The sequence below is a fragment of the Onychomys torridus genome, chromosome 6 (genome assembly GCF_903995425.1).
Source record: "Onychomys torridus chromosome 6, mOncTor1.1, whole genome shotgun sequence".
In the NCBI taxonomy this organism is placed as follows: Eukaryota; Metazoa; Chordata; class Mammalia; order Rodentia; family Cricetidae; genus Onychomys; species Onychomys torridus.
The window spans coordinates 102,957,145-102,983,811 of record NC_050448.1 but is presented as its reverse complement, the minus strand read 5'-3'; the positions used below and the strand labels follow the sequence as shown (position 1 = coordinate 102,983,811).

At 39.9% G+C, this 26,667-nt stretch overlaps 1 protein-coding gene across 1 annotated transcript in view; it reads right to left on the bottom strand.

Annotated features, from left to right (window-relative positions):
• Zgrf1 (zinc finger GRF-type containing 1) overlaps positions 1 to 26,666 on the bottom strand; it is a 59,855-nt gene extending 33,189 nt beyond the window's left edge. The window contains exons 1-13 of the mRNA XM_036190986.1: positions 26,631 to 26,666; positions 24,357 to 24,447; positions 22,680 to 22,760; positions 20,414 to 20,473; positions 18,889 to 19,074; positions 16,871 to 18,599; positions 14,628 to 14,701; positions 11,508 to 11,693; positions 7,203 to 7,326; positions 4,649 to 5,295; positions 3,933 to 4,071; positions 1,913 to 2,097; positions 847 to 1,043 (exon numbers count right to left, since the gene is read on the bottom strand). Of these exons, the coding sequence (XP_036046879.1) occupies positions 847 to 1,043; positions 1,913 to 2,097; positions 3,933 to 4,071; positions 4,649 to 5,295; positions 7,203 to 7,326; positions 11,508 to 11,693; positions 14,628 to 14,701; positions 16,871 to 18,599; positions 18,889 to 19,074; positions 20,414 to 20,473; positions 22,680 to 22,760; positions 24,357 to 24,377 (3,629 nt within the window). The 5' untranslated portion in view covers positions 24,378 to 24,447; positions 26,631 to 26,666. The remainder of the gene's footprint in view (positions 1 to 846; positions 1,044 to 1,912; positions 2,098 to 3,932; positions 4,072 to 4,648; positions 5,296 to 7,202; positions 7,327 to 11,507; positions 11,694 to 14,627; positions 14,702 to 16,870; positions 18,600 to 18,888; positions 19,075 to 20,413; positions 20,474 to 22,679; positions 22,761 to 24,356; positions 24,448 to 26,630) is intronic.
• Position 26,667: the final 1 nt, after the last annotated feature.

The window sequence follows — 26,667 nt, the reverse complement described above, 5'->3', positions numbered from 1 at the left end:
AGGGAGGGAGGGAGGAAAGGAGGGAGGAAGGGAGTGAAGGAGGGAGGGAGGGAGGGAGTGAAGGAGGGAGGGAGGGAGTGAAGGAGGGAGGGAGGGAGTGAAGGAGGGAGGGAGGGAGGGAGGGAAGGAGGGAGGGAGGGAGGGAGGGAGGGAGAGAGGAGAAAACAAAACAAACTACCTTTTGTCAGTTGTCCTGATACTGTTGACATCATTTGATGTTTAGAGAGGACTGAAATAACTTTAAAGCCTTACTTCACTTAAAATACTATGCATCAAGTTGTCTCCTTGATATATACTTCCCCATCTGTGGTGGTGAGTGTAACTGACCCCATAAACTCAGGGAGTGGCACCACCAGGAAGTGTGGGTTTGCTGGAGTAGGTGTGGCCTTGTTGAAGGAAGTGTGTCACTGTGCAGACAGGCTTTGAAGTCCCCTATGCTCAAGCCACGCCTGGTGTCTCAGACCACTTCCTGTTGCCTGCAGGGTCAAGATGTAGTTCCTTTCCCACTCTCAGCTCTTTCTCCAGCACCACATCTGACTGCATGCCGCCATATCCCCGCCACCATGATGATAATGAACTAAACCTCTGAAACTGTAAGCCACCCAATTAAATGTTTTCCTCTATAAGAGTTCCCATAGTCATGGTGTCTCTTCTCAGCAATAGAAACCCTAAGACACCATCTCAATTTCTTTTAAAATCATTGATGGGTTTGGAATGTAGCTTAGGAGAATGATGCCATAGCATGTGCAAGACTCTAGGATCAGCCCAAGTACCTGTAGGCAATTCTGTGAGGGTTGCTATTCTCTGATATAATTACAGAACATGTTATGGTACCATAAAACATACCTCAACAAAAGCTGGCATTCCTCATAGACTGGTATCTTTTGACTTCTTAAATACGAGCCAATACTCTTAACATCATTAAAAACCATGTTGGGCTGAGACTCATCCTGTGATAACTGACCTGGAGTTGCTTCCTCAAGCCATTTGAAAAATTTACATTGATTACCTTTGGGCCTATCACATGTATAAAAGAGACGACCCTAATGGAAAAGAAGATATAAAGAATTTAAGGTCCAGTGTTTTGGCTAGCATGCATATTAGAATTTAGTGAAAAAATTTATTTCTATTTTTCTACTGTTTTCTGCATTATGCTTGTCAAGCATTTTATAAAGGCGGCCTGTTATTAATGTATCCCAAAAAGTAAATCACTTATTAATTTAAACAATACATTAAAATTACAAAGTACCTACTTTTCCATTTACTTTCTCTTTATCAAAAGAGTATATCACTCTGAGAACAGAACCTTATTTGAGAGGCTGGAGAGTTGGCTCAGCATTAAAAGTACTTGCTGCTCCTACAGAACCCAGATTTGGTTTTTCAACTAATATATTCAACTAATGATGCATGCAAATAGTAAAATGATTTAATTGTTATTATGGGTGAAAGCAGTTTCACAAATGAGTAAAAGCTACCAATGTGTTCCTAACCCTTCTCTGTGATACCCACAACACACATTAGGTCAGCATGCTTTTCTATTCTCTTGGCCTTGTCTAGTGCTGGTACAGAAGTTTTCAACCTGCATTTCTTCCTGTCTCATCTCAGCATTTTCTAAACCCTCAAGCAAATCCCTTTCTCAGTGCTGACACTACAGCTTAGGTACATTCTTCTCGCCTTATATATGTAATTTTCTTCCCTGTATTAGTTTCCATCCACTATTATGCAGTAAGTTCCTAAAATTTTTGAAGATTACCTTCCTGTTTTTGTATCCTGGAACACAGATCATTCATTTCATTAGGAAAGTACTGAGAGCTTATTATACTACTTATGCCACAAAGAAAACTCACGTCTCAGTTTCCATAGTACCTAAACTATGCATAATGTAAGTGTGGGGAGGGAGCAGAAACAGTACCTTATTTGGGCCTTCTTTTTTAACCATGACTAGTTTGGCAGGTTGATTATGATGGCAGGATGGTGAATTACTTTTTCCACTTTTCAGTGTCTCTGCTTTTGATGATGTATAAAAGGATATGTCAACTTTGGAAAGGGCTTTGTATAACCTTTGTGCCAATCCAAACAGTAATATATTCAGATGCTCTACAAGAAAAAAAAAAAAAAGAGCTACAAATTAAACACAAAATTATTTTGTATTTGTATCAAGTGCACTGTTTCCTAGCCAATTTGAAAATACCCTTTTAACACTCAACTGTAACATAATTCTATAACTTATATTATTTTAAAGATTTGTTTATGTGAGTGCCTATATGTATGTAAGCACACCAAGTGTGTGCAGTGCTCACAGAGATCAAAAAGAGTTAGATCCCCTGAAGCTGGAGTTACAGATGGTTGTACTTCCATGTGGGTGTCAGTAACTGAATCTGAGCTCTCTGTAAAAGCACTGAGTACTCTAACCACTGAGCCAGCTCCCTAACAATCCCTTTTGTACTTTATTATTGTCTCAATTTTGCCACATTGGAACAAAAAACAAAACAAAAAACGCAGCTTCCCAGCCAACCCAATAATGTATCCAAGACAAAATCTATTAAGCCCTTATCTATCAGACTCTATTATACTTCCTGACAGTCATCTACACTTTTTATAATTGCTGCATATTCATTGTATACATTAATGTATTTCACAGTAACATTCTTTTTGAAGGATTATTTTTAATTATGTTCATATATGTGTGCCTGTGTGTGTGGGTTTGTGCACATGACTACAGTACCCAAGGAGGCCAGAGTGTTGGCTCCAGGAGAGTTACTGACAGTTGTGAGCCATTTCACCGTGGGCTTTTGGAATGGAACACAGGTCCTCTGCCAGAGCTGAAAGCACATTTAATAGCTAAGCCATCTCTCTAGCACCTCACGGTAACATTTCAATACATATAAATATTGTGCTTTTAGAAACCACATCATATATTTATTTACCTTATTTTACTTAGGTTTTGAGACCGTCTTATTATGCTGGTCCTGAGGTGATATTTTGTTTGTACTCTAACAAATAAAATTTGCTTGAAGATCAGAGGACAGAGCAAGCCACTAGATTAAACATAGAAGTCAGGCAGTGGTGGCACACACCTTAAATCCTAGCACTCCAAAAGCGGACATCCATCTGGATTTCTATAGGTTCAAAGCCACCCTGGACTAACAAGATTAATCCAGTCTAAAAGAGAAACAGCCAGGCAGTGGTGGCACACACCTTTAATTCCAGTACTTGGGAGTCACACGCCTTTAATCCCAGCACTAGGAAGACTGAGACAGGAAGTGATATGACTGGGCAGAGAAAGGAATACAAGGCAGGAGGAGACAAGAGTTCAGCACCCTTTCAGCTGAGGACTCAGAATCTGAGGATTCGTGGAGACAGGATCTTCCCCTTTCAGCTGAGGAGTTGGCGAGGTAAGAAGTGACTGTGGGCTTGTTGTCTCTGATCTTAAAGCATTTACCCAGATATTTGGCTCCAGGTTTTTAGTATAAGACCAATTAGTATTTGTGCTACAAGGTCCAATCTGATCTCAAGCTCTCAGTCTCCTGCAGTTTCCTACGTGCTGGGCTAACAGGCATACCTTATAACTTATAACTGCCACAACTTATAACAATCCATCTTTCAAAAGGCAAGTTTTAGTCTTACACCTCAAAACATTCAGACCTAAGCATGCATCATACTTTAACATTTCCATTTAAGTGTAATGGGCTCATTTGTTTCTATTTTAATAGATAAAAAGACATTATTTTTAAAATATTGCAATTTCCCACTTTTAAAGTTCAATTTTGATCTGACATTAGAATAAAGTTACTAATAAGTTCTAGAGTTAAACATATGCAAAATAAATCTCCAGAGGAGAATTTACTATGAAAGTCTATAATGTATTATTCTTTTTTGTAGTCCTAATATCACACTAGATAATCATCAGAATAAAAATATAACAGCCATACCTATGATAGAAGATGTAAAGATCTGCTTATAGTGAGTGGGAGACTGGAAAACAGCTGGTATGTGAACTTGCCTTTGAGGAAGATAAGTTGATATTATTTTCTGCCCACTTGGGAAGCATAGCTCTGAACCATTTATATCCTGGGGGGGGGGGGTGTGAAAAAAACACCATTTACCAATAAATTTTTTCATATGTAATGAAGAAAACACTTATTGTACTTTTGATCTTTAGAATCCATGTTTTATGATTTAAAATAAAAAAACAAATAAAGCCAGAATATTTACATGAACTTTTGACTCTTAAATAGACTAACTCTTCTCAATGGCCTCTTAATATGATTTTGGATATGTTTTGCTACAAATGGATCATTTTATATTTCTATTTCTGTTATGACTATAATAATGACTTTTAGCAAATTTGTAATAGATGTATGTGTATAATAATCCTATAAGTAAGACTGATTTGAGAGTCAAAAATGAAAAACAATTAGTGAGATTGGTACTGGAAGGCGTGGCAGAAAGAGTAACAAGAGCTAACATTTATTAAATACCTTTCATATATCCAACAGTATACCCAAGACTTTTAAAAATGTAATTTAATATTCATAATTCCTGGGAAATAGGTATCTGCTCAAAAAGTAAACTGTTCCCAAACAATTTGCTTATTCTTCTGTTAGAATGCAGACAGTAACTACTGGGTGAAAAACACTTTCCTCACCTGTAAATCTTTGACTCCGGAGTTGTAGCTGGAGGAACTTCCTAACATAGCTTGAATTTCCTCAGTCTTGGAAGTGTGCTTTGAGTTCAGAGAACGAGCTTTCTTTCTGGAAACAGAATCTTGACTGCTAAAGTCCTGCTGCTGTTGATAGAGCATGCCTTTTATCACCTGCAAGTGCACAGAGTCTACAGAGCTTCCATTCCCAGCACTACGCTGCCTCTCATGTGTGTGGCGACACTGCATCCCAGAGACCACCTCAGCAAGGAGGCCCTCTGTCACTTCGCTGTCAATTCTGTTGGGAGAAGCTGAGTTGCACTGGAGAGTGTTCTGATATTTCAGCCACTTGCTTTGAGCAGAATTCTTAGGAATCTGTGAAACATCTGGAGTCCCTTCTCTAGACCCTTCACAGAAAGAAAGCTCACCCTGGTCCTCAGGTCCAAGGGCAAACGAAAGGACCGATTCTTCACACAGGTCCAACACAGGAGAACCAGAAGGCTCTCGTGCGTCGCCATCAGTCATAAACGAACAAGAATCTAAGACTGCTGGCCCATCACCAGGTGGTAAAGTAATGAAGGCAAGCGGGGCTCTGCTTGCAAATGGAAACCCTTGACGGTCCTTACTCTCCAGAAAATCAGTGTTTTTCAATCCTGAAAGAAAGCATAATGCTGGTCAATACAAATGTAACCAGTCATTACCCAGACTCTAGAAAATGGTGGGGGCACAGGCAAGGGCAGATGTTCTGACTTGCTGTGTAAAAACAGAAGAATAACACAATTTTATTGTCCCCTCCCAAAGTAAATGCTTTCAGATCAAAATCTAAAGGTTCAAAATTTAATTTACAGATCTGAAGACTCTATTAAGACTGACAATACAAGTCCTTCTCTTCTACACAACTAAGTATCTAATTTAATTGCTCATTGTATTGACAGAGTCTTCAAAGCATTTGAGTCTGAGAAAAGCTGCATCACTCTCACTTTTCAGATGAGGTCAGAGATCACAGTGCATATCAAGTGGTCAGTCAGAAAGAACAGAGTGAGTTGGTATCTAGTCACATACCTTCTGTAGACAAATAGCTCACTTAATATGAAGTAATTGTAACTATCTTTTTTTTCCTTTATTTTTATCTTATGTGCATTGGTGTTTTTCCTGCATGTCTGTCCAGATCCCCTGGAACTAGAGTTATAGACAGTTGCAAGCTGGCATGTGGTTGCTGGGAGTTGAACCCGGGTCCTTTGGAAGAGCAGTCAGTGCTCTTAACTGCTGAGCCATCTCTCCAGCCCTGATTGTAACTATCTTTAATTTATTGTATTTATGAATTATAATACCTTTCACAACAAAAAAGATTTTTAGCTTTATATGTTAAATTAATGACACAGATAGGATAGTGAACTCACATCGGATTTTGTCTGAATGAGTTTTATAATTCCTTCCATCTAGAAGCAGCTATTGGAATAGACATTGCTGAAAGTGTAAAGAGCAATAAATATCTATTGGATATATTAATGAATCAGCAAAACTGCATAGGAATTAAATATTATTAGTTTTTATCTAAAAATATTATAGAGTCTTACTTTATTTGACAGTATTTTATAGGAAATAAATTTTGATGATCATTTTGGAAGTGGTAGAGCAGTAAGTGAGTCCGTGAATACTTTTCAATGAAGTGTTATGTTAAAATTCAACACCCTAATTAAGCAATAGTGATAGAAAACTACAACTCCATTACAGAACTAAAGATTCAAGCCCGCTTCAGAGGATGTACTCCTCCCGTACAAACTCTTCCACATCCTGTTTTTGCTCCCAAGTAGCCCAAGCTAGCCTTTAAATAGCAATTCTCCCTGAGTGCTGATATTACAATACTCCCACACCCATCCCCACCCCATTTGCATCTCCTTCTACCCTCCCTTTTTTTCCCCTACCTTCAACCAGACACAACCATGAAACCAACTCACACTCAACTTCTGATTCACATTAAATTTTTTTCCTTTTCATACTAATCATCAACTTATAGCCAAAAAACAACCAATCACCTATAACTTTGCCTATCACAAAAACTAACTTCGGACTAAGAAAAGTATACATTAATGAAATTATCAGGAAAAAGAGATCCTATTAAACAACATACTTTTCAAGAAGCAGAAAATGACTTATAATAAAAGTCAAAATGGATGTAAACACTTGAGGCCTAAGAACAATGATAGCATCAGCCATTGAGGAGTTCCTGATACTGACAGTATCCCAAAGCAAAAAGAGGAGATGAAGAGGTTATGCCAAGGTCAACCATGGTGCTGAGGAGATATTTGCTATGAGCCACTTCACAGCAGGATAGAAAGGGGAAACAAGCATTGGTGTTCTAGCTACAAGAAGTCTGTCCACAGTAGAGACAGTTTCAGAGGTAGTGAAGAGATAGCAGAGGAGGGAGTGAGAACTAGATAGGAAAAGGCATTTGGAAGCATATCCATGACAGAAAAAGCCTAAGGGAAGACAGTGGGTCCCCTGACCCTTCTGGCCCAGTAACCCTCTCCCAGATAACAGTGGAGAAAATGAACATCACCAGGGAAAGTCCTTGCTCTCAGACACTCCTCAGAGAACTCAAGCACAGAGTCTTCATTTCTTGTGTCAAAAGAAAAAGTAGGTGCGGGGCTCAATGTAGAGATCTTTTGTTCTGGTGAAATCACCTGTCCAGAAAAAAGAAAATCACTAACTAAAATGTTCTTACTGCAGCCTTTTCTATTAGTTTGAATTCTAGTAACCTCTATTCTAAACAAATTGAGAGCAAAGAACTATAAAATTTTCACTAAAAAGGACAGGCGAGGAAAAGTTTACTAACATAAGCAATAATTTTAAGTACAAAAAATATTAGGATTTATTGTGAAGTGGGAGGCATTCTGATTTGGACTGATTCCATTAGGAGGACTTAGTTCTGAAGGTAAATTTCCATTCTAAGGGGTTCAACCCAAGCCCTATCTCATGTATGGACTGTAAAAACTATATTCCTACATACTCAACCAGATCTGAGCAGTTTTCTCTTATGTTTTTGGACTCAGGGTTATGCATAGCTGATTCACATTTCAAGATGTTCCTTCCAAGTACAGGGACTTTTTAAATATACTCAGATATGAACAGTCATATAATTCACTGCTAATCTTACTAGAATAGCATTAAGTTGTGCTGTAGCTTTTCAAGTTCAAACCTCAATACTGCTCTAGCTTGCCTTTTGTTGCTATGGCAAACCATGACCAAAAGCAACTTAGGAGAGGAAATGGTTTACTTCAGCTTACACTTTTAGGTAACAGTCTACTACTGAGGGAAGTTGGTCCAAGAACTCAGGCAGAAACTGAATCAGAAACCATGAAGAAATAATCCTTCCTGGCTCACTGGCTCTTACACAGCTCAGGACCACCTGCTCAGGGATGGCACTGCCCACATCAATCAACAATCAAGACAGTTCCTCAAAGACATGACCACAGGCCAATCTGATCTGAGTAATTCCTCTGTGGAGGTTCCCTCCTCCCAGGGGACTCTAGGCTTTTTCAAATTAATAAAGAACTGCCAGGCATAGTGTCACATGTGCTTAATCTCAGCATTCTGGAGACAGAGGCGGGCAGATCTCTGTGAGTTCAGGGTTGGTCTGGTCTGCACAGTGAGTGAGGCCAGCCAGGGATACACTGTGAGACCCTGATTCAAAAAACAAAACACCTTTAATCACAGCATTTGGGAGGCAGAGGCAGGTGGATCTTTGTGAGTTCGAGGCCAGCCTGGTCTCCAAAGCGAGTTCCAGGAAAGGCGCAAAACTACACAGAGAAACCCTGTCTCGAAAAACAAACAAAACAAAAACAAAAACAAAACGGGGGGGGGGGGGGGGCTGGAGAAATGGCTTAGCAATTAAAAATAGTGTGTTCTTCAGTTCCTAGCACTGATATGGCAGCTCACAAGTGATCAGTTTCAGGGAATCCAACACCCTCTTCTAGCTTCCCTGGGCACCAGACATGCAAGTAGTGCACAGACATGCATGCAGGCAAAACACCCATACACATGAAAGAAGAAACACTTAAGGATTCCACCCTGTTCCGCTAGTACATTCTCCACAACTGGCCAGAGCTGTTTCTAAAAATTAAGCTCAATCATTTTTCTTCACTGATCCAAACCCTCTAATCGCCAAGTCTCTTTCAATGTACATGACTGCTCTGTGACCTCACTTCTGCCACCTTCCTTGTCCCTCACTCACTCCTCACTACTGTATGTCTCTTGCCACAAATTCCTTTCCCCCCAGATACTGGCATGACATTCTCATCTCTCTCCAGTGTAACCTTATCAGAGAAGGCTGACTTTACCAAGACAGAACAGAACCCCAACCCACCTGTCCTGCCACCCCTTACATAACTCTATGCTTACTCGGAGCACTTAAGCCCCTCCAGGCATCATGTATTTATCTGTTTATTAGTCTCACTTCATTATGAGGACAAGAATTTGCCTTTTATTCGCAGGCTTATTTTGACAGTACAATAGACAGTAGGTAGCTGCTCGTGAGAAGATGTTTGCTGCCTGGGGCTACAACTCAATGGCAGAGCACTTGCCCAGCATGTGTGAAGTCCTGATTTGCTTCCCAGCCCTGTGTGGAGGTGGCGGTGGAGGGCTAAATGGTTGACGAACACATACATTTTTAGGAGTTAGCTGTTATTCTACTTTCCTACCTCTCATTCATTCTTTAATTCTCTCTGAATTAGCCTCTACAAACACTATTTCACTGCAACTGTTCTTACCAAGGTCACCAATGATCTCCAAGCAGCTAATGAAATGGGACATATTTCTATATTCCTTTTATTGGAGGACTCAGTAATAATGGACTCCATTCTAGAGATGACATGACCCAAAAGCAAAAGGCAATAAAAGGAAAAATTAGTTAAAGGGGTTCTAAGAAACTAAAAATTTTCTGCATAGAAAAAGAAGAGATCAATAGAGACCACATACAGAATTGGAGAAATACGGGCAGAGGTGTTCATCTGACAAGAGACTAGAAGATCAAAGCTAACTCAGCACCCAAACAATCGGATTTGAAAGTGGCAGGTGGTGCTGAGGGATAACTGGGTGGTAGAGAGCTTGCCTAGCAATCAACAATCACACAGCCAAGGCTCAGATTCAACACCACAACTGAAGCAACATAAAAGGTAAATGACGGGGCAGGCCTGCTTACCTGCCTCCATCCCTTCTCCCCTACCTCTCTCTCTCTTTCAAGAATGTCATTATACACCCAGGGGTATGACCACACACAGCTCAATTTTTAACTTTTCTTTTTTCTTTTTATGAGACAATGTCTCTCCAGGTAGCCCCACCACGCATAAAACTTTTTTGTTTGTTTTTTAAGATTTATTTATTTATTATGTATACAGTATTCTGGCATGTTTGCCTACACACCAGAAGAGAGCACCAGATCTTACTGTAGATGGGTGTAAGCCATCATATGGTTGCTGGGAACGAAACTTGAGACCTCTGGAAGAACAGCCAGTGCTCTTAACCTCGGAGCCATCTCTCCAGCCCCTAAAACTTGTTATTTAGCCAGACTAGCCTTAAACTCTAAACAGAGATTTCTTCAAACATTATACAAATGTTGTATCTTGAATACACAAATGGCTAACAGATATACAAAATGATGCTCACCATCACTTGTCAACAAGAAATACAACTCAAAACCACAATGAAAATTATCCTACTTGAATAATAGCCCACATATAAAATATTTTAAATTACAAAGTTAGGAATTAGAAGTGTACATGTTAGCTCATGCCTGTAATCCCAGCAGTCTGGAGAATAAGGTAGGAGAATCATTAAATGCTTGAGGCCAGCTTGGGCTGTATGTAAGTTTCGGACCAACCTGCCTACTGAGTGATACACTGTCTCAAAAATGAAAAAAACAGGCTGAAGAGATGAAATAGAGAACATATCTTAAAGTTCGGAGAACACCGTATGTTAGCAATCCATCACACTTATTGAGAGACACTGTCTTGGAAGGTCTAGTCATTTTGTGACAAACTCAGAATCCACACCCTGTGACCATAACTAACATATCTCAATAATGAGAAAAATGGCAAGGGGGCTGGAGAGACGGCTCAGCCGTCAAGAGCACTGGCTGCTCTTCCAGAGGTCAATTCCCAGCAATCACATGGTGGCTCACAACCATCTGTAATGAGATCTGGTGCCCTCTTCTGGCCTGTAGACAAACATAAAGTCAGAACACTGACTGTATACATAATAAATATAATCTTTAAAAAAAAGAAAGGAAGAAAGGAAGAAGGGAGGGAGGGAGGGAGGGAGGGAGGGAGGGAGGGAGGGAGGAAGAAAGAAAGATGGCAACGGACACAAGTATACAAATTTCCTCCTCTATTGTTCATTTTTCTTGATTGCCTAGAACTTACTATACAACCCAGGCTGGCTTCAAACAGAAATTTTTCCGTTTCAGCCTCTCAAAGGCTGGAATTTACACTCAGCAAGTTTCTTTTTCAGTAATTCAAGCAATGGTGACCACAAATTATAATATTACGAAGAGTAAGGAACAGTACAGGCGTGGCGACACAGAAGAAAAGCACACCAAAGTACTCACTAGAGGAAAGACTATGTGAGCTGACTGACCCCACTAGCTGCAGAAGGCCTCAAACCCTGGTACTGCTGAAAGGAGGAGAAAACGGAAAATTACAGACATGCCAACAAATCAGAAAGCATGTGCGCCTTGGCTAGTCTGACTAGAGCTACTATAGTTCCTGTCAACTTAGCCTTGGACTCCTTTTCTATAAGGATTTACAAAATTTAGTACTGACCAACAGAAAGCAACTTGGTGAAATGTAACTCTAAAAATTACTTTTACCTGCAAGAAGTTAGTCTGCACACAAGTGCTAGGCAACTGTGGTGTCCAAACAGGAGTCTGTGTCATGAAGTTTTCATAGTCAATGCTATTTGGAAACTGACTGCATCCTAGCTGTATGCTGTGTCCTCTGACCATGACACCACTAGTCGCCGATCCTTTCACCTGATGTCCTTGAAACTCAACAGGCTATAGGTAAATTATTAAAAATAAGAACTTTGTAAGTATAAGACATATATATTCATAATGTATACATATAGTATTGTACACTAATATATTATAAGCCCGTTGAGTGCACAGACCTTTTTGCTTCACCTAAGAATCACCACCATTTAATACAGTGCCTGGCATATAGAAAACAATCAATAAAATAAGAAGAAATGAAGAAAGCACTTTGCTTTGCATTGTCAGACTAAACTATGAGGTAGACTGGGGGATCTCTGCAGCTCTATATATGAGTCTTCTACTCAGAAGTGTGACTGCAATGCAGACTAACTCCCTCAGAGACTTCACATCTACCATGTGGTCTGCTTTCAGGGTTCAAATGGCTTTCTCTGCCGCCCCCTTGAGGATTTTAGCATTTTACTCCACAGGAGGTTTTTTAACAAAGCCCACCCAGAATATGGGAAAATAAAATAGCTTAAAAGGCAAAAGAATATCCTTAAAGGACTAATTTCTAATAGATGGAAGAATTAACAAGAGGATAAATACACTGTGAATCTACTGTTACTTAGGAATAAAGATCCCAAAGCTCATGTAAAAGGACAATGCAACCTAAATGCTTTTTTACATAGAGCTTCAGTTGAGAAAAACGCTGTATAGGACCTGAAGGGCATACACTGCATTCATAGCTGTGCTCAATGGGTATCAATTGCTAAGATACTAGGGCAGCATGCTTATTGTTCAATGCTTAGCATTCAACAAATGGACTGAAAGTGGAGTTTGGAACCTTCTGTACTGCTACAGTTATAAATTACAAAACATTCTGTGCTGGCTAGTTTTATGTCAGCTTGACACCTGTTGGAGTTATCAGAGAGGAGGGAGCCTGATTGAGAAAATGCCTCAGTAAGATCGGACTGTAAACAAGCTTGTAGGGCATTTTCTTAATGAGTAATTGATAAAGAAGGGTCTAGTCTACTGCGTTTGGGGGAAGATTGTGGAAGGACTGTGGAACTTTGGGCTGGAAAAGCCATTGAGTGTTCAAACCTCAGTAGGCTGCTCCACGGGAGAATGGAAAGTAAATGTTGAGAGCAGGGCAAGCAATGGAGGCTAGTGAACTTTCAGATGGAAACAAAGACTCTACCGGCCACTTGTGTGAAGAACCTGTAGTCTGGTCAGCTGGAGCTGAAGAATCAAGCTGTGCTTAAGAAACGAACATCATTGAGGTGAAATCTTCTGGAGAGTGGTTCCTCAAGGACAGCACACAGCTGTGTTCCAGAGGTGGCCAAAGTTGTAACTTGTGTTGGCAGCTGAATTTGGTGGTATAAGAGTCACCCAAGTGGTACTGGTTGTGAAGGCATGAAGCAGCTGAGGCTTGGCACTGTGAGGCCAAGAGAGGCCACTGGTGCAGGTGCACCCTCAGTAGCAGTTGAAGGGCCAGGATTAAAGGCGCCATGCAGAGAAGGGAGAGACTACTGATGAAAGTGCAGCCCAGTTGCTACAAGACTCCAGCACTTGGGAGAAGCCAGTACCATGGGATGGCTTCCAGGAACAGAAGCAAGGGTAAAGGGAAACCGACCTGAGCCTAGAGGACATGCTGTACGTGCTGCAGAGGGTAAAGACCCAGAAGTGATCCAGGACCCTTGGAGGAGCCCAACTCACGAGTGAGTCCCAGATATTGGACAATGAGTTATTCATACTGTTGTTTTGTTTTACTTTGCTTTGGTTGTGACTGTGCTCTGCTCCCCTCTTGAAGTAAGGAAGTATTTAACTTTTAATTGATTTCACAGCTCAGTTTAAAAAGTTTGAACTTTTAAGGGGATTCTGGATTTCAAAAAAGACTGAATTTTTGGACTAGAGAGATGGCTCAGTGGTTAAGAGCACCGACTGCTCTTCCAGAGGTCCTGAGTTCAATTCCCAGCAACCACATGGTGGCTCATAACCATCTGTAATGAGATCTGGTGCCCTCTTCTGGTGTGCAGTCAAACATCCTGTACACACAATAAATAAATAAACAAATAAATAAATAAAAAGACTGAATTTAAAAAAAAAAAAAGATTATGAAGTGTTTGACTTTGTAAAGACAATGGGACTTTTTAGGTTTTTAAAAATGTTTCATATTGTGATGTTTATATTAATATATGATCTTGGAGATAAACAAGAAAGAAAAAGTTATAGCTTAACAGTAATGCATTCATGTGTCAACTTGACCAGGGATCAGTTATGCTGGCTAGTTTTGTCAACTTGATACAAGCTAGTCATCAGAGAGGAGGGAGCCTCAATAATATTGAACTATAGAAAAGCCTGTAGGGCATTTTCTTTTTTTTTCAGTTTTTTTCTTTTTTCTTTTTTGGTTTTTTGAGACAGGGTTTCTGTGTAGCTTTGCGCCTTTCCTGGAACTTGCTTCGGAGATCAGACTGGCCTCGAACTCACAGAGATCCGCCTGCCTCTGCCTCCCATGTGCTGGGATTAAAGGCGTGTGCCACCACTGCCCAGCTGCATTTTCTTAACTAGTAACTGATGAGGAAAAGTCCAGCCTATTGCGGTGGTGTCACCCTTGGGCTTGATGGTCCTGAGTTCTATTTGAAAGTATGTGCATGCCATGGGGAGCAAGCCAGTAAGCAGCACCCCTCCATGGTCTCTGCATCAGCTCCCGCCTACAGGTACCTGCCCTGTTTGAGTTCCTACCCCAACTTCCTTCGATGTACTATGATATGGAGGTGTAAATCAAATAAACCCTTTCTTCCCAACTTGCTTTTGGTCATGGTGTTTCATCATAGCAATAGCAACCCTAAATAAGACAATTCTTATCAACTATATGGCAAGAGATGCATAAATAATATGATGGGGCCATAAGAGGAAGCAGTAGAGAGAAAGTATGATCAAAGTATATGCTATACACTTATGAAATATTATTTTCTATACAAGAAACAAACAGTAGTTTAAAGAGAGATATATATGTACCTGCTGAGAAGTCCGCTGCTCAAGAGGATGCTCTAGCAGAGTACGTGAAACTACTGAGGCAGGTGATTTCCTGGCTAGGATGGAAAAATTAAACAGCCTTTTTTACCATATGTACCAAAGGGTTCCAAAAACACATTTACTTCTAAAAACTGAAGTAATACATTTTAAAAAGAAATGTCTTAATAATAGTTTAATCTGGAGTATGAGTAAAGATTCGGTGTATTATTCTGTATAGGCTGGTACATTAAGGCAAAAATTCAATATATTTAAAATAAAAACAGTACTGGATACTTTCTCTGAAAAAAAGAAAATTAAGACCAGGTGTGGGCACATGCCTTTAATCCCAGCACTCAGGAGGCAGAGGCAAGCAGATCTCTGAGTTCGAGGCCAGTCTGGTCTACAGAGTGAGTTACAGGACAGCCAGTGCTAAATAGACAAACCCTGTCTGGGGAAAAAAAGATTTAATTTTAACACTGGGCATCATTTACCTTCATATATAACAAATCAGTTGGAGCTATGCAACAAGATGCTGTCTTAAAACATACACACATTGGAGCTGGAGAGATGGCTCAGTGGTTAACCGCACTAGCTGTTCTTCCGAAAGTCCTGAGTTCAATTCCCAGCAACCACATGGTGGCTCACAACCATCTGTAAACCATTTATAGTGGGATCTGATGCCCTTCTTGGATATAAAGTCATACACACAGATAGAGTACTTACACCTAAAATAAATAAATCTTTAAACACATACACATAAGCTGGGTAGTGGCGCATACCTTTAATCCCAGCACTCAGGAGGCAGAGGCAGGTGGATTTCTGAGTTTGAAGCCAGCCTGGCCTACAGAGCAAGTTCTTGGACTGCTAGAGCTACACAAAGAAACCCTGTCTATAAATACCAACAAGCAAACAAAAAGAAACCAAACACACACACATTCAACAGATATCATAAAGGATTAACATTGCCAATACATAAAAACTTTACAAGTCAAGACTAAGATCAATACCCATTTAAAATAAACAGATAAAGGTAGGGAGAATTCATGAAAATGGCAGGATGATTATAAAATCTGAGAGGCTCAACTTCATTTACTCTCAAGTGTCTCACAAAGAACTTGAGAACTTTACAAAACTGATAAGTGTTTTGCTGGTAGTAACATTGTTCTGACAATTTGTCAACTATCGTGTATGCATTGTAGGATTTAGGGAGTAAACTATACTGAGTCAGGGCACTTTCACACTATGGGAGTAAAGAAACATTACAGAATGGAGTAGAGGACACTCTTGTACCACAGGCTTATAAACATGGATAAACATGTAAAGGGAAAGCACCACGGTTTTGGATTAGTATGCTTAACCTGAACATCTCCTTGCTTATTCCTGTCAATGTGTGTTCTGCATACACATGGGGCATTTCAGGAAGGATGCCCTAGAGACTGGTTAATGTTAAGTGGACTGAGGAACTGCAGTAGAAGGAGATTAGTCATCACTATATTATCCTCTATGCTAGAGTTGTCACTGCCAAACATATGGGTTACACTGTGTTGAGGACGGTCTTACATAGACTAGACCGGCCTCAAACTCACTCTACAGTTGAAGAGAACTTTGGATCTCTTGATACTGCCCATCCTTTCCAAGTGCTGAGATTACAGGAATAAGGCACCATGTCCAGCCACCTTGTATACAAATCTCTAATACAGCAGAGAGCCAGCATCTTCCCTTCTTTTGAGCTACAAAGGGAACAACCAAAGAGAGGTGACTCTAACCTTCAGGACTGACATCTGGGTCTCGGATGTGCTGAGCTTCTTGGTGAAGGGTGTGCTTTTTAAACATCGGTGCCAAGCTTCCTACAGCTGTGCTATGCTCAGACAGTGACTTTAAAAGGGACATGTTATTTATTATTTCAGAAAGATCTGAAGAATTTCTAGAAGTAGCCCAGGATTGTTTGCTTCTCTGTGTAGTTTCCACTTCAAAATGATCACATGGCAAACTTCTAATCCTTCCTAAATTGTCGGATTCAGGAATGTATGCTTCATTGTCTTTGTAAATAGGGTGCTTTGTTTCCACAGGGTAAAATAAACAACTAGAAACCTGGGTGTTGGATTCATCTAGTTCACGACATTCAGAGTAATCCTGAGTGGTATTCAATAGCTGGATATTAATGCCACTGCTAGAGACTGATGATAAAATCTGCTCATCATTTTCATCTATGTGACTTCCCAAAAGAAAAGGCTGAGGCTGAGAACCTTCTGAGAACAGGTCACTGTTTTCAGGAGCCGGATTAGTGACTGTGTTTAAAAAATAAGGACTATGTAAACCTGTACTTATACCTTTGGGTTTATTTGAGGGCAAAACAATACCATCCTTAACTCCATCTCTTTGGATAGATTTCTCCACATCTTCTCCTCTAACTCCTGGTACCTCCTCATCCCACTCCTGCGATGAGTCCAGACTGCTCCCTGTGTCACCACACTGCTCCCGTGCTGCTTTTCCAGTGTCTGTATCTTCATGGGGGCCTGAGTAAAAACCCACACAGGTTCTATCACAAAACTCTGACAACAGGGTCTCCTTAGCAGGGAGGCTCTCTTTAGGCCTGCCACCGGCAGAGGAGAGGAGTGGCAAGGGTTTCTGTGCAATTTCTTGGCAGCCTATGTCCCCATGTGAATCATCTGTAAGCAAAACTTCCTTTTCCCTACTCTCTGAATCCTGGGAAAGTTTGCTGTCTTCTTGTGATGCCTCATCAGTGTCACTGGTCTCAAAATTGCTCAAATTAAAAGAAACTTCCAAAAATGGTTGTGAAGGTTGGTAAATAGTATCCAGACTTTCTGTATCAGCTCTACTTTTAGAACCTATGTCTGCAACGTCATCAGAGGTCCTAGAGTTGTTACTTAGAGAAGGTTCAACTTCAGTTTGTTTATGTTCTCTCTCTGATGAACAGGACGGATACCCGTGTTCCAGGGCTGCATCTGTGTCTGCCACCCGGATACTCCCTCCAGTGCAAAGCACTCCTCCCATAAACACACTGTCATTCTGATCAGAAAGAACTTGGCCGCTGTTCTGAATGTCAGGTTTTAACGAGAAATCGACATTTTCTTTACTGCTACAGCTAACCAGTAAGGTGTTGTTCTCACAGAATGAAGGCACACCTAAGTTTTCTTCATGATTCCAGTACTGGCAATTACTGTCTACTGGCTTGTCGTCTCTGTACAATTCTCCCTTTTCAGCACATGTTTCAAAGAGCTCTGCCTTTTTTTCTACCAAAAGTTCAGACAAATTCAAAGTGTTCACATTTTCTTGGGCTTCAGGTTTGTCCTCTGTATCATTCTCATCTGTAGGAGAACAGGGGGGCGAGCTCTGGGATGGTAAATATATGGTCCACCGGCTTGTAGTTCTTGGGGGATTTTCTGCCCGTAGCTCAGAGCGTACACTCCCTGAGTTCTTTCTCTCAGCATACTCTTCCTTTTGTTTCGAACACCCCTGTGTTTGTATTTTAGGAAATTGCCCTGTAATCTCACAGGTCAGATCCTTATTCACATTGGTAGATTTGGACTTCAGAAGAGCTAATATTTGTGCTTTGCTTCGGAGGTTTCGTGAAACTCCAGGACAGTAAGATTCCAAACTATTTCTTCTCACGGGCTCACTGGCCAGTAAGGAGTCTGAATGCTGAGTTTCAGAGGTGATGGGAGAGCAAGACTTGTCCTCTTTAATTAGTGTGTCTGAGTTAATATTGAAGGCTGAAGAGACAAGTGAAAAAGGCCTGTCATATCTCTCTCTGCTCCTGAAGTTGACAGAATTCTCATGGTCTGCTGGTACATGACTTATATCTTTCTGACCAACAGCAGAAAACAAAGGAAGTGTGCTGGAGAACAGAGAAGGAAATGTTGGGCCAGGTTCCAAATCACCAAACGAGGCAGCTGATTCACCATTTTCTGTAACAGTCACGGTCTTTGGTACCTTATATGGTCTTTGAAAGCCCTAAACACATCAAAATAATCATTAGCTATACCATTATCTATAAGGAAATAAATTTGCTAAAAGTAATAACAAAGAATATGTATGTCTTGCCCAAGATAAATAACATTTAAATTTTGCTAAATTAAAATATAAACATTTATTAGTAAGACTTTTCTAACTTGCATTTACTTTGCTACCTAAATAAACTAAGATGTGCCATTTTAACAGTAACCCACCATAAAAATTTACTAGTTTCCAAAATAACTTCATAATTATACATTTAAATATTAGTTTCCACACAGAAACTTACAGTAGCCTTCCTTTTTAAGCCAGAGGGCTGACACCCAAGAGACCGGCTTGATGATATAAATGACCTTGGACCTGACTCCAGAGCTTCCCTAGTACCATCTGTTTTAACAGCTCGGCTTCCAGAAGCCTTAGCCTCCTCAACTGTGATTAAGTATCGCTCACTTTCCAAGTCATCACCAGGTTTCACCTACATTAAAAGAAGAAACATCAAAATTGCATTTGGATAATTTTATTTTCCATATATACCAGCAGGCTCATTAGCAATGAACAAGATTCAACAAATATTCAACAAAGTTGCCAAAGAAATCAATCAGTAACTAATCCTTCAACTACTCATTATTATGCACAAGTTAACCATCAAAAACCCCCAAAAAAATGATAATAATGCAATAAAACGTCACTAATTTGTTCTTCAGCAGCATATACTGTGGTGCTGCTGAGACCCTTTATCACATGAGAAGAACAAAAAGTCAAGCAGAAAGCTTCCTTTCACATAATTCACTTAGAATCCATACAACTAAATGCAATATTTTAAAAACTCAAAGCCATTAGTTATCAATTCTGTATCCTTATAAATGTATGTGAATTAGAACTTCATAATTATCACAAATATTGTTAATTTTAATTACATACATAATCACATGCCCTGAAAAAGAGTATTTTTTAAAGTCATCAATTTGTCACCAACTCTAGAGTCAAACACTAAGATTATCAATTTAAAAAATATATCTATTATATTAAATGTTTAGTAATGAAACTACTTAGGATAAAATAACAGTAGCTACATTAATTAAGCACCTCCTAAGAAAATGTCTTTCCTAGACCTTCTTTCATAAATCTAAAAGAACAACCACTATTAATGACATAAGATTTCATGGCCAAATATCCACATAGTGATGTTAATGAATTTTAACACATGAAATTATATTAGGTAACTTCTAATCTTCTGAACGATGCTGGTCTATGTTTCTAGTTAAGGAGCAGACACAGGTCATGGGCTACACAGGAAGTGTTCCAGAGTCTGGAAGGCGCACAAAGCAGTTCTAATGCCTTCAATTCCTTCCCTTCCTCAAATACAAGAAAAACACAGAAAACATATTTCTTTTTTTGAGAAAGTACTTAAATGGGAATGATTTCAAAGACTATCAACCACCATGTCAAGGTTAAAGACAGAGCTCAGCAGTGGAATACACACCTCACGTTCATGAAGCATTTGGTCCCATCCCAACACAACAAAACCTCACCCAACAGAAGCTGATTCTAGAGTCACATCCTAGGTTTGAATATGTCCTACAACCATCATTCTTTGATCAACATGCTACTAATTCTTTCTGTGCTGCATTCCTAATGTAAAACATCGTAACACTGTCATAAAAACTAAAGGCTGTTGTTAGCACAAGGTACAGCTATAATACGAACAATAAGACAGCATCAGTACTATAACTAAACCATTAACAACATTCATAAAGAAGAATCTAAGTAAATGTTTAAATTTCAAGGGAAGTAATGTAAACACATTAAAATACCTCAAGGCACTTAAGAAATAGACTTTCCAAACATGCTCCTTTGTCGTCATACAAAATGGCCTGTTACAAAACAAGATAAAAGTTACAAATTTTTCTTTTGCATTTCTTAGAATCTTCAATAGCAAATACAAATTTGTCATATAAGTAAAAGAATTACATCATTCTGTAACTTGAATTTGAAAGTACATCTATTTCAAATGTTACTGCATCCCCTGTGCATGAAAGCTGAGGTACAGAGGAAGAAATTCAAGGACTCAGGCACCGAGGGCAGCTCAGTAGAGCACGTGCTAACCAGCAAAAGGACCTGAAATCAGTTCCCAGTATATAAAAGACTGGAGTGGTAGTGTGATGGCAGATGTGAGGCAGATGGAGAGACAGGAGGCCAGTCTAGCAATTGGTGAACTCTGAGTTCACTCTGTCTCAAAAAAATATGTAAGGTAGACAGGAGACACCAATGTGGATTTCTAGCCTCTACACCCTTAAGAAAAGAGAGAAAGAGAAATAAAAAATGTAATTCCTACCAGAAGGATCCTTGAATGAAACAGGGAAGGAAATAGAATTGGAATGTATTGAATGAGGCCAATCAGAAATGAGATCATGGACTGGAAAGATGGTTCAGTGGTTAAGAATACTTGCTTCCAGAAGATATGAGTTCCATTCTCAGCACCCATGTCAGATGACTCACAAGTGCCTGTAACTCCAACTCCAATGTCTTTAGAAATATACAAAATAAATAAATAAATAAAGCCAGGTGTGGTGGTGCATGCCTGTAATCTAGCACTTGGGAGGCAGAGGCAGGTGATTCTCTGTGAGATCAAGACCAGCCTGTTTTACATAAGACCCTGTCTAAAAAAAAAAATTGAACTTGCAGGCTTAAGACAAAGCTAGTGTTTTTTAACTAATTTATTTGCATTTTATGTACTTGGTGTTTTGCTTGCATGTATGTCTGTATAAGGGTGTCAGATCCCCTGGAACAGGAGTTACAGACAGTTGTGAGCTGCCATGTGGGTGCTAGGAATTAAAACCGGATCCTCTAGAAGAGCAGTCAGTGCTCTTATCCACTGAGCCATCTCTCCAACCCACAAAGCTAGCTTTTATTTTCACAAATTAATTAAATATTTTTTAAAAATACAATAAATAGCCAGGCAGTGGTGGCACATGCCTTTAATCCCAGCACTTGGGAGGCAGAGGCAGGGAGATCTGTTAGTTCAAGGCCAGCCTGGTCCAAAAAGTGAGTTCTGGGACAGCCAGGACTGTTACACAGAGAAACCCTGTCTCAGAGAAAAAAAAAAAAAAAAAAAAAAAAAAAGTAAATAACCTCTTCCCTACCGAAAGCTTCCTTCAGTAATAGCTTTACAAGAGTGGTTCTCAACCTGGGGGTTCTGACCCCTTTAGCAAACCTCTATCTCCAAAAAGATTTACATTACAATTAATGACAATAGCAAAATTACAGTTAGGAAGTAGCAACAAAACTAATTTTTATGGTTGTGGGTCAGCACAACATGAAGATCTATATTAAAGGATCACAGCATTAGGAAGGTTGAGAACCTCTGATTTACAAAGGCAGAGAAGTAGAATAAAGACAGAATGTGAAGAGTCTTAATAGCTTTATGTAAGAGCATGTGTCTAATCAGGAGATCATGACTGTCATTAGTATGCACACAATATCACAAACTCACAACCAAGTTTCTGTAATAAGTTAATATAAAAAAAGACTTAGCTAAAGCAGGTTGTGCTGGCACACCCCTTTAATCCCAGCACTCAGGAGGCAGAGGCAGGAGCATCTCTGAGTTTGAGGCCAGGCTGGTCTACAGAGGGAGTTCTAGGACAGCCTGGGCTACACAGAGAAACCCTGTCTTGTGGAAAAACAAAAAAAGACTTACTAGAAAATGGGCCCTAGAGCCATCTAAGCTCAGGAATGACTCTTGCACTTTCAGCTGGGACCCCTGGTAAGATGTACCTGCGACCTCAGTTTTATCATCAGTAAAATAAAGACAAAATGCCTAACTTTCAGGTAAGTTGTGCAAACTAAACTGATAGACTGAAGGCATTATGACCAGCTCATATTAAGTTTTTGATTGAATAATGTTTACTTACTGAACTTTCATAATATACAAAAAACATATAAAAAACGATCTGAAATTTTCTTTTTCACATCATGGCAATGTATGGACAACTAACAGTTTATTATCAACAGCTATCCTAATGCTCAATGACAAGGCAAGAACACAGCTGTTCCACGCTGCGTCTACTGCTTGGCACTCACCTTGTTGCCTAAGGAAGTGATCTTCAGAACTCCATCTTGCCACACTTTTGACTTCTTCATCTTTTGGTGAGTATATAGGACCTTATTTCCAAAAGTACAGAAGAAATCATTGCTATTTACACATTTAATATTGTACAGTTTATAGGCCATACAAAATAAAATATCCCATATCAAAATAGTAACACAGCTATCACCACAATAACAGTATCAGTGAAAGAGTCTGGAGGTGTAGCTCAATGACAGAGTGCATGCTCAGCATCAGGAGGCCCTGAGTTTAACCCGCAGCGTAAAAAAAGGAAACAAACAATTTTAAGGAGAGGAAGACAGCTCACTAGCTTGGTAGTACCAAAAGGCAAAGGAATAAAGGGCAAGGAAAAGCCTAAAGAGTCTTTTAGTTATTGAGCATTAAAAATAATTGTGACCTGTCACATCATCAGTGGGAAGGAAAAACAATTACTGGGTTACACATTACTTCTTATTCACATAGCTCTCTGAGTACAGTCCAAAGACTGGACAGTCTGCCCAACCTTCACAGCACCTGAGGTCAGAACAATTTCACACTGCTTTTGTCTTTAGACTCCCCCTCCATTAGTGGTAGAATGGAGTTTCTAAGCATTATATGTGGTGCCAGATTCAATTACAGATTGAATACAGAAACAGTGTGAAAATCCAGCCAACTGTTACTAAATCAAATGTTAAAGAAATTTAGAGGAAAAGATGCCTTAGCGATGCAGGGGTTTGGAGACATAGCTCAGCTAAAAAGCATTTGCCTCGAGGGTATGAGGACCTGACTTTGAGCCCGAGTCTACATAAAATGCTGGACATGGTGATGCATTCTAGGCAGGAGGACACCTAGGATTCCAGCCAATATAACCTAATTGGTTAGCTCCAGACCAATAAGAGACCCTGTCAAATTTAGTTACTTACCATTAAAAGCGTAATTTACATTAAAATGTAACATATTAGCCACTTTTTAGTGAGTATTTTTACACTGTTTTTATGTCTAACATAAATAATATTATAGATAGAAGCTCTACATGCAAAAGTTATTTAATGTCTTCAATATTGTTTTGAAGTACAAAAAGGTCTTAAGACCAAGTGTGTCACTATAGATAGGAATGTCACCATTGGCAAGTCTTAAAGTGAAAAATGTTGTTTCCTAGTCCAAAGCTTCCAAAGAAGTTTTTTCAAATGACTTTTATAGTATATACAAATAAGCAGGAGGAGGAGAAGACATAGGCTTGCCAGATAAAATATAGCACAATATTTGGGACTCAATTATACTAGAAAACTATTCACTGTTTAAGATTCAAATTTAACTTAACATCCTGTTTCTTTTGGTTTTGCTTAATCTAGCAATGTTAACAAGACATTTGAGAGAGAAAGGAAGAAATAAAAGGAGAGGGAAGGGAGGAGGAAGGAAAAAAATTAGTCAGATTTAGTAGCTCAATTAGTAGCATGTTTGCCAGGTACACAGGAGACTGGTTTTGAGCCCAGCACCACATACACAGGGTATGGGCATGCATGCCTATAATCCCAGCACTTGGGAGAAAAAAGCAAGAGGATCAGAAATCCTAGGTGACACTGAGTGTCATCAAGAGCTCATTTGAGGCCAGCCTGCCGTGAGATCCTGTCCCCTGCCCCTCTCCCCCTAAAAGAAAAATTATTAAGACTTACAATAAATTCTTGGCTTTCCATTGTTTCTTCTGAAATTAAAAGCCAGTCAGGTCCAGAAAATAATCAGTTTTTATTCAACAGTTTATAGCCTCTAAAATGAAAAACAGCAAATGGTCAATGAACCAGGAAAAAAAAAGAATAAGTATCAAATACAAAGTTTCTCAATAAATCTTGACTGGAGACAGAAACCAAAGAATTCCAAGATTATCAGTCTATCTCGCCACCAAGTGAAACAAAAGTGTATCTGTCATGGAGGACACAACTGAGTGATACCACATACTAAAAAATAAAGATAAAACTAAGTAAAATTCATAAACTTATTAGTAATCTGTAAACATCTCTCTAGTGCCTTAATATGTATCAGAAAATGGATTTTTTTCCTTCAACATGTTTTGCTCCTTAGAACCCAAATTTTTTCTAAAGCATTATACTCACCACAAGATGGCCCCCTTGTGTCTTAAATTTTTCCTGTTAAAGCAGTTCCTTCGTATCCAGGGACTAGTTTCAGGACCACAAATATCAACATCTGTAGCCACTTGAGTTCACATAAATGTCAAAGTTTTTGCTTATAATTAAATCATCCCTAGATTACTTATACCTAATGCATTATAAGCAATATGCAAATAGTGAGTGATTAAACTGTATTGTTTAAAAAATGATAGCTGGGCAGTGGTGGCGCTTGTCTTTAATCCCAGCATTCAGGAAGCAAGAGAAAGGCAGATCTCTGTGAGTTGAGTCCAGCCTGGTCTATAGAGTAAGCCACCCCCCAAAATCAACCAGGTTGGCCTACAACTCAGAGATCCTCCTGCCTCTGCCTCCTGAGTACTGGGATTAAAGGCATGCACCACCACAAGCCCAGCTGGCACACACATCTTTGATTCAAGAGCAAGGGCAGCAAAGCAGAGTCAAGTAGGTCTCTGTGTGTTCAAGGCTAGCCTGGTAGCCTGATCTACATAGACAGCTCCAGGACAGCCAAGACTACATAGCTAAGAGAGAACCTGTCTTTAAAAAAAAAAAAAAGAAAGAAAAAGAAAAAGAAAGGAAGGAAAGAAGGAAGGAAGGAAGGAAAAAAGGAAGAAATTATAACAAAAAAAAAATCTGCATGTTCAGTACTGACAATTTTTTTCCTGAATATTTCCAGTCTACAGCTGGTTGAATCCAGTTACAAAGGACAGACTATATACCTTAGTCAATGTAACACAACACCACCATTGGACCAAATACGTATTATATTATACCTCTTCAAGGAAACATCTTTCCTTTCTTTCCTTTCAGCTCTAGGGGCTGACAACAGGGTCCCGTGTAAGCTAAGTAATAATGCTTCCACATGCCCAGTCCTTTCTGTTTATTTGAAACAGGATCTGGCCTGTTGCACAATTCTGGAGTAGCTGCGATATTACAGGCAATGTGCCACAACACCCAGGAAGAAAAACTTTTTTGAACAGTATTGTCGCAGCTACTGTAACTATCCTTTTCCTAGATAAGAAAAATATATGGCCAAATTTTGAAATCTGAAATCATCGATGGTGAACTGAAGCACACAGTGAGTACACATATCTTCAAGTGTTTCCACGGGCATGACCTGACCACTCCACGAAAACTAGTCAGTAATGAACATTTTAGGTCCTATCCTTGATCTATTCAACAAGAAAGTCCGGTTCTGGAGCTCAACAAGCCCTCTTCAGTGATGGCGACTCCCAAACCGGAAACAGTATGCGCGGCGGCCCGATCCCTTACTAGCACAGTACAGGTTGAGCGCTAGAGGGCGAGGTGAGCGGTAAGGCGGGAGTCATGAGTATCAGGAATCGGATGTATACAACCTGTCTTCTGTCACGCTGAGGAGTGAGAGCTTTCCGCGAAGACAGCGGGAAGCCGTGGCATAACTTGCTCTAGGAGGAAAGCTGCTCCAGTGGCTCAGTAGAGCATTCACCAAGCTAGCCCAAGGTCCTAGGTTCGCTCCCCAGCACCGCCCAAACCACGCACATCCTGTTAAGAAACCACCAGTACAAATAACTAAAAGAAACATGACTTTCACTTGTCAAGTCTTGACTAATCAAAGGTTTGTGTCCCGAAATCAAACCATGGAGCCTCGGTCCTTTGTCAGCCCCTAACACAACCACGACGAGGACGGGGCTCGATGGTGACCGCCTCACCCAGCATCCTAACGGCGCCCCGGGGGCCGCTTCCGTGCAGGTGACTCAGTGTCCATGCTCTCCCAACCGTGCCAAGTCTCCCGGCCTAGCCACCCTTCATCCCCTAGAAGAAAGTCTTCACCTGCTCACTGACACAGAATCCACTTTCGAATTTCTCC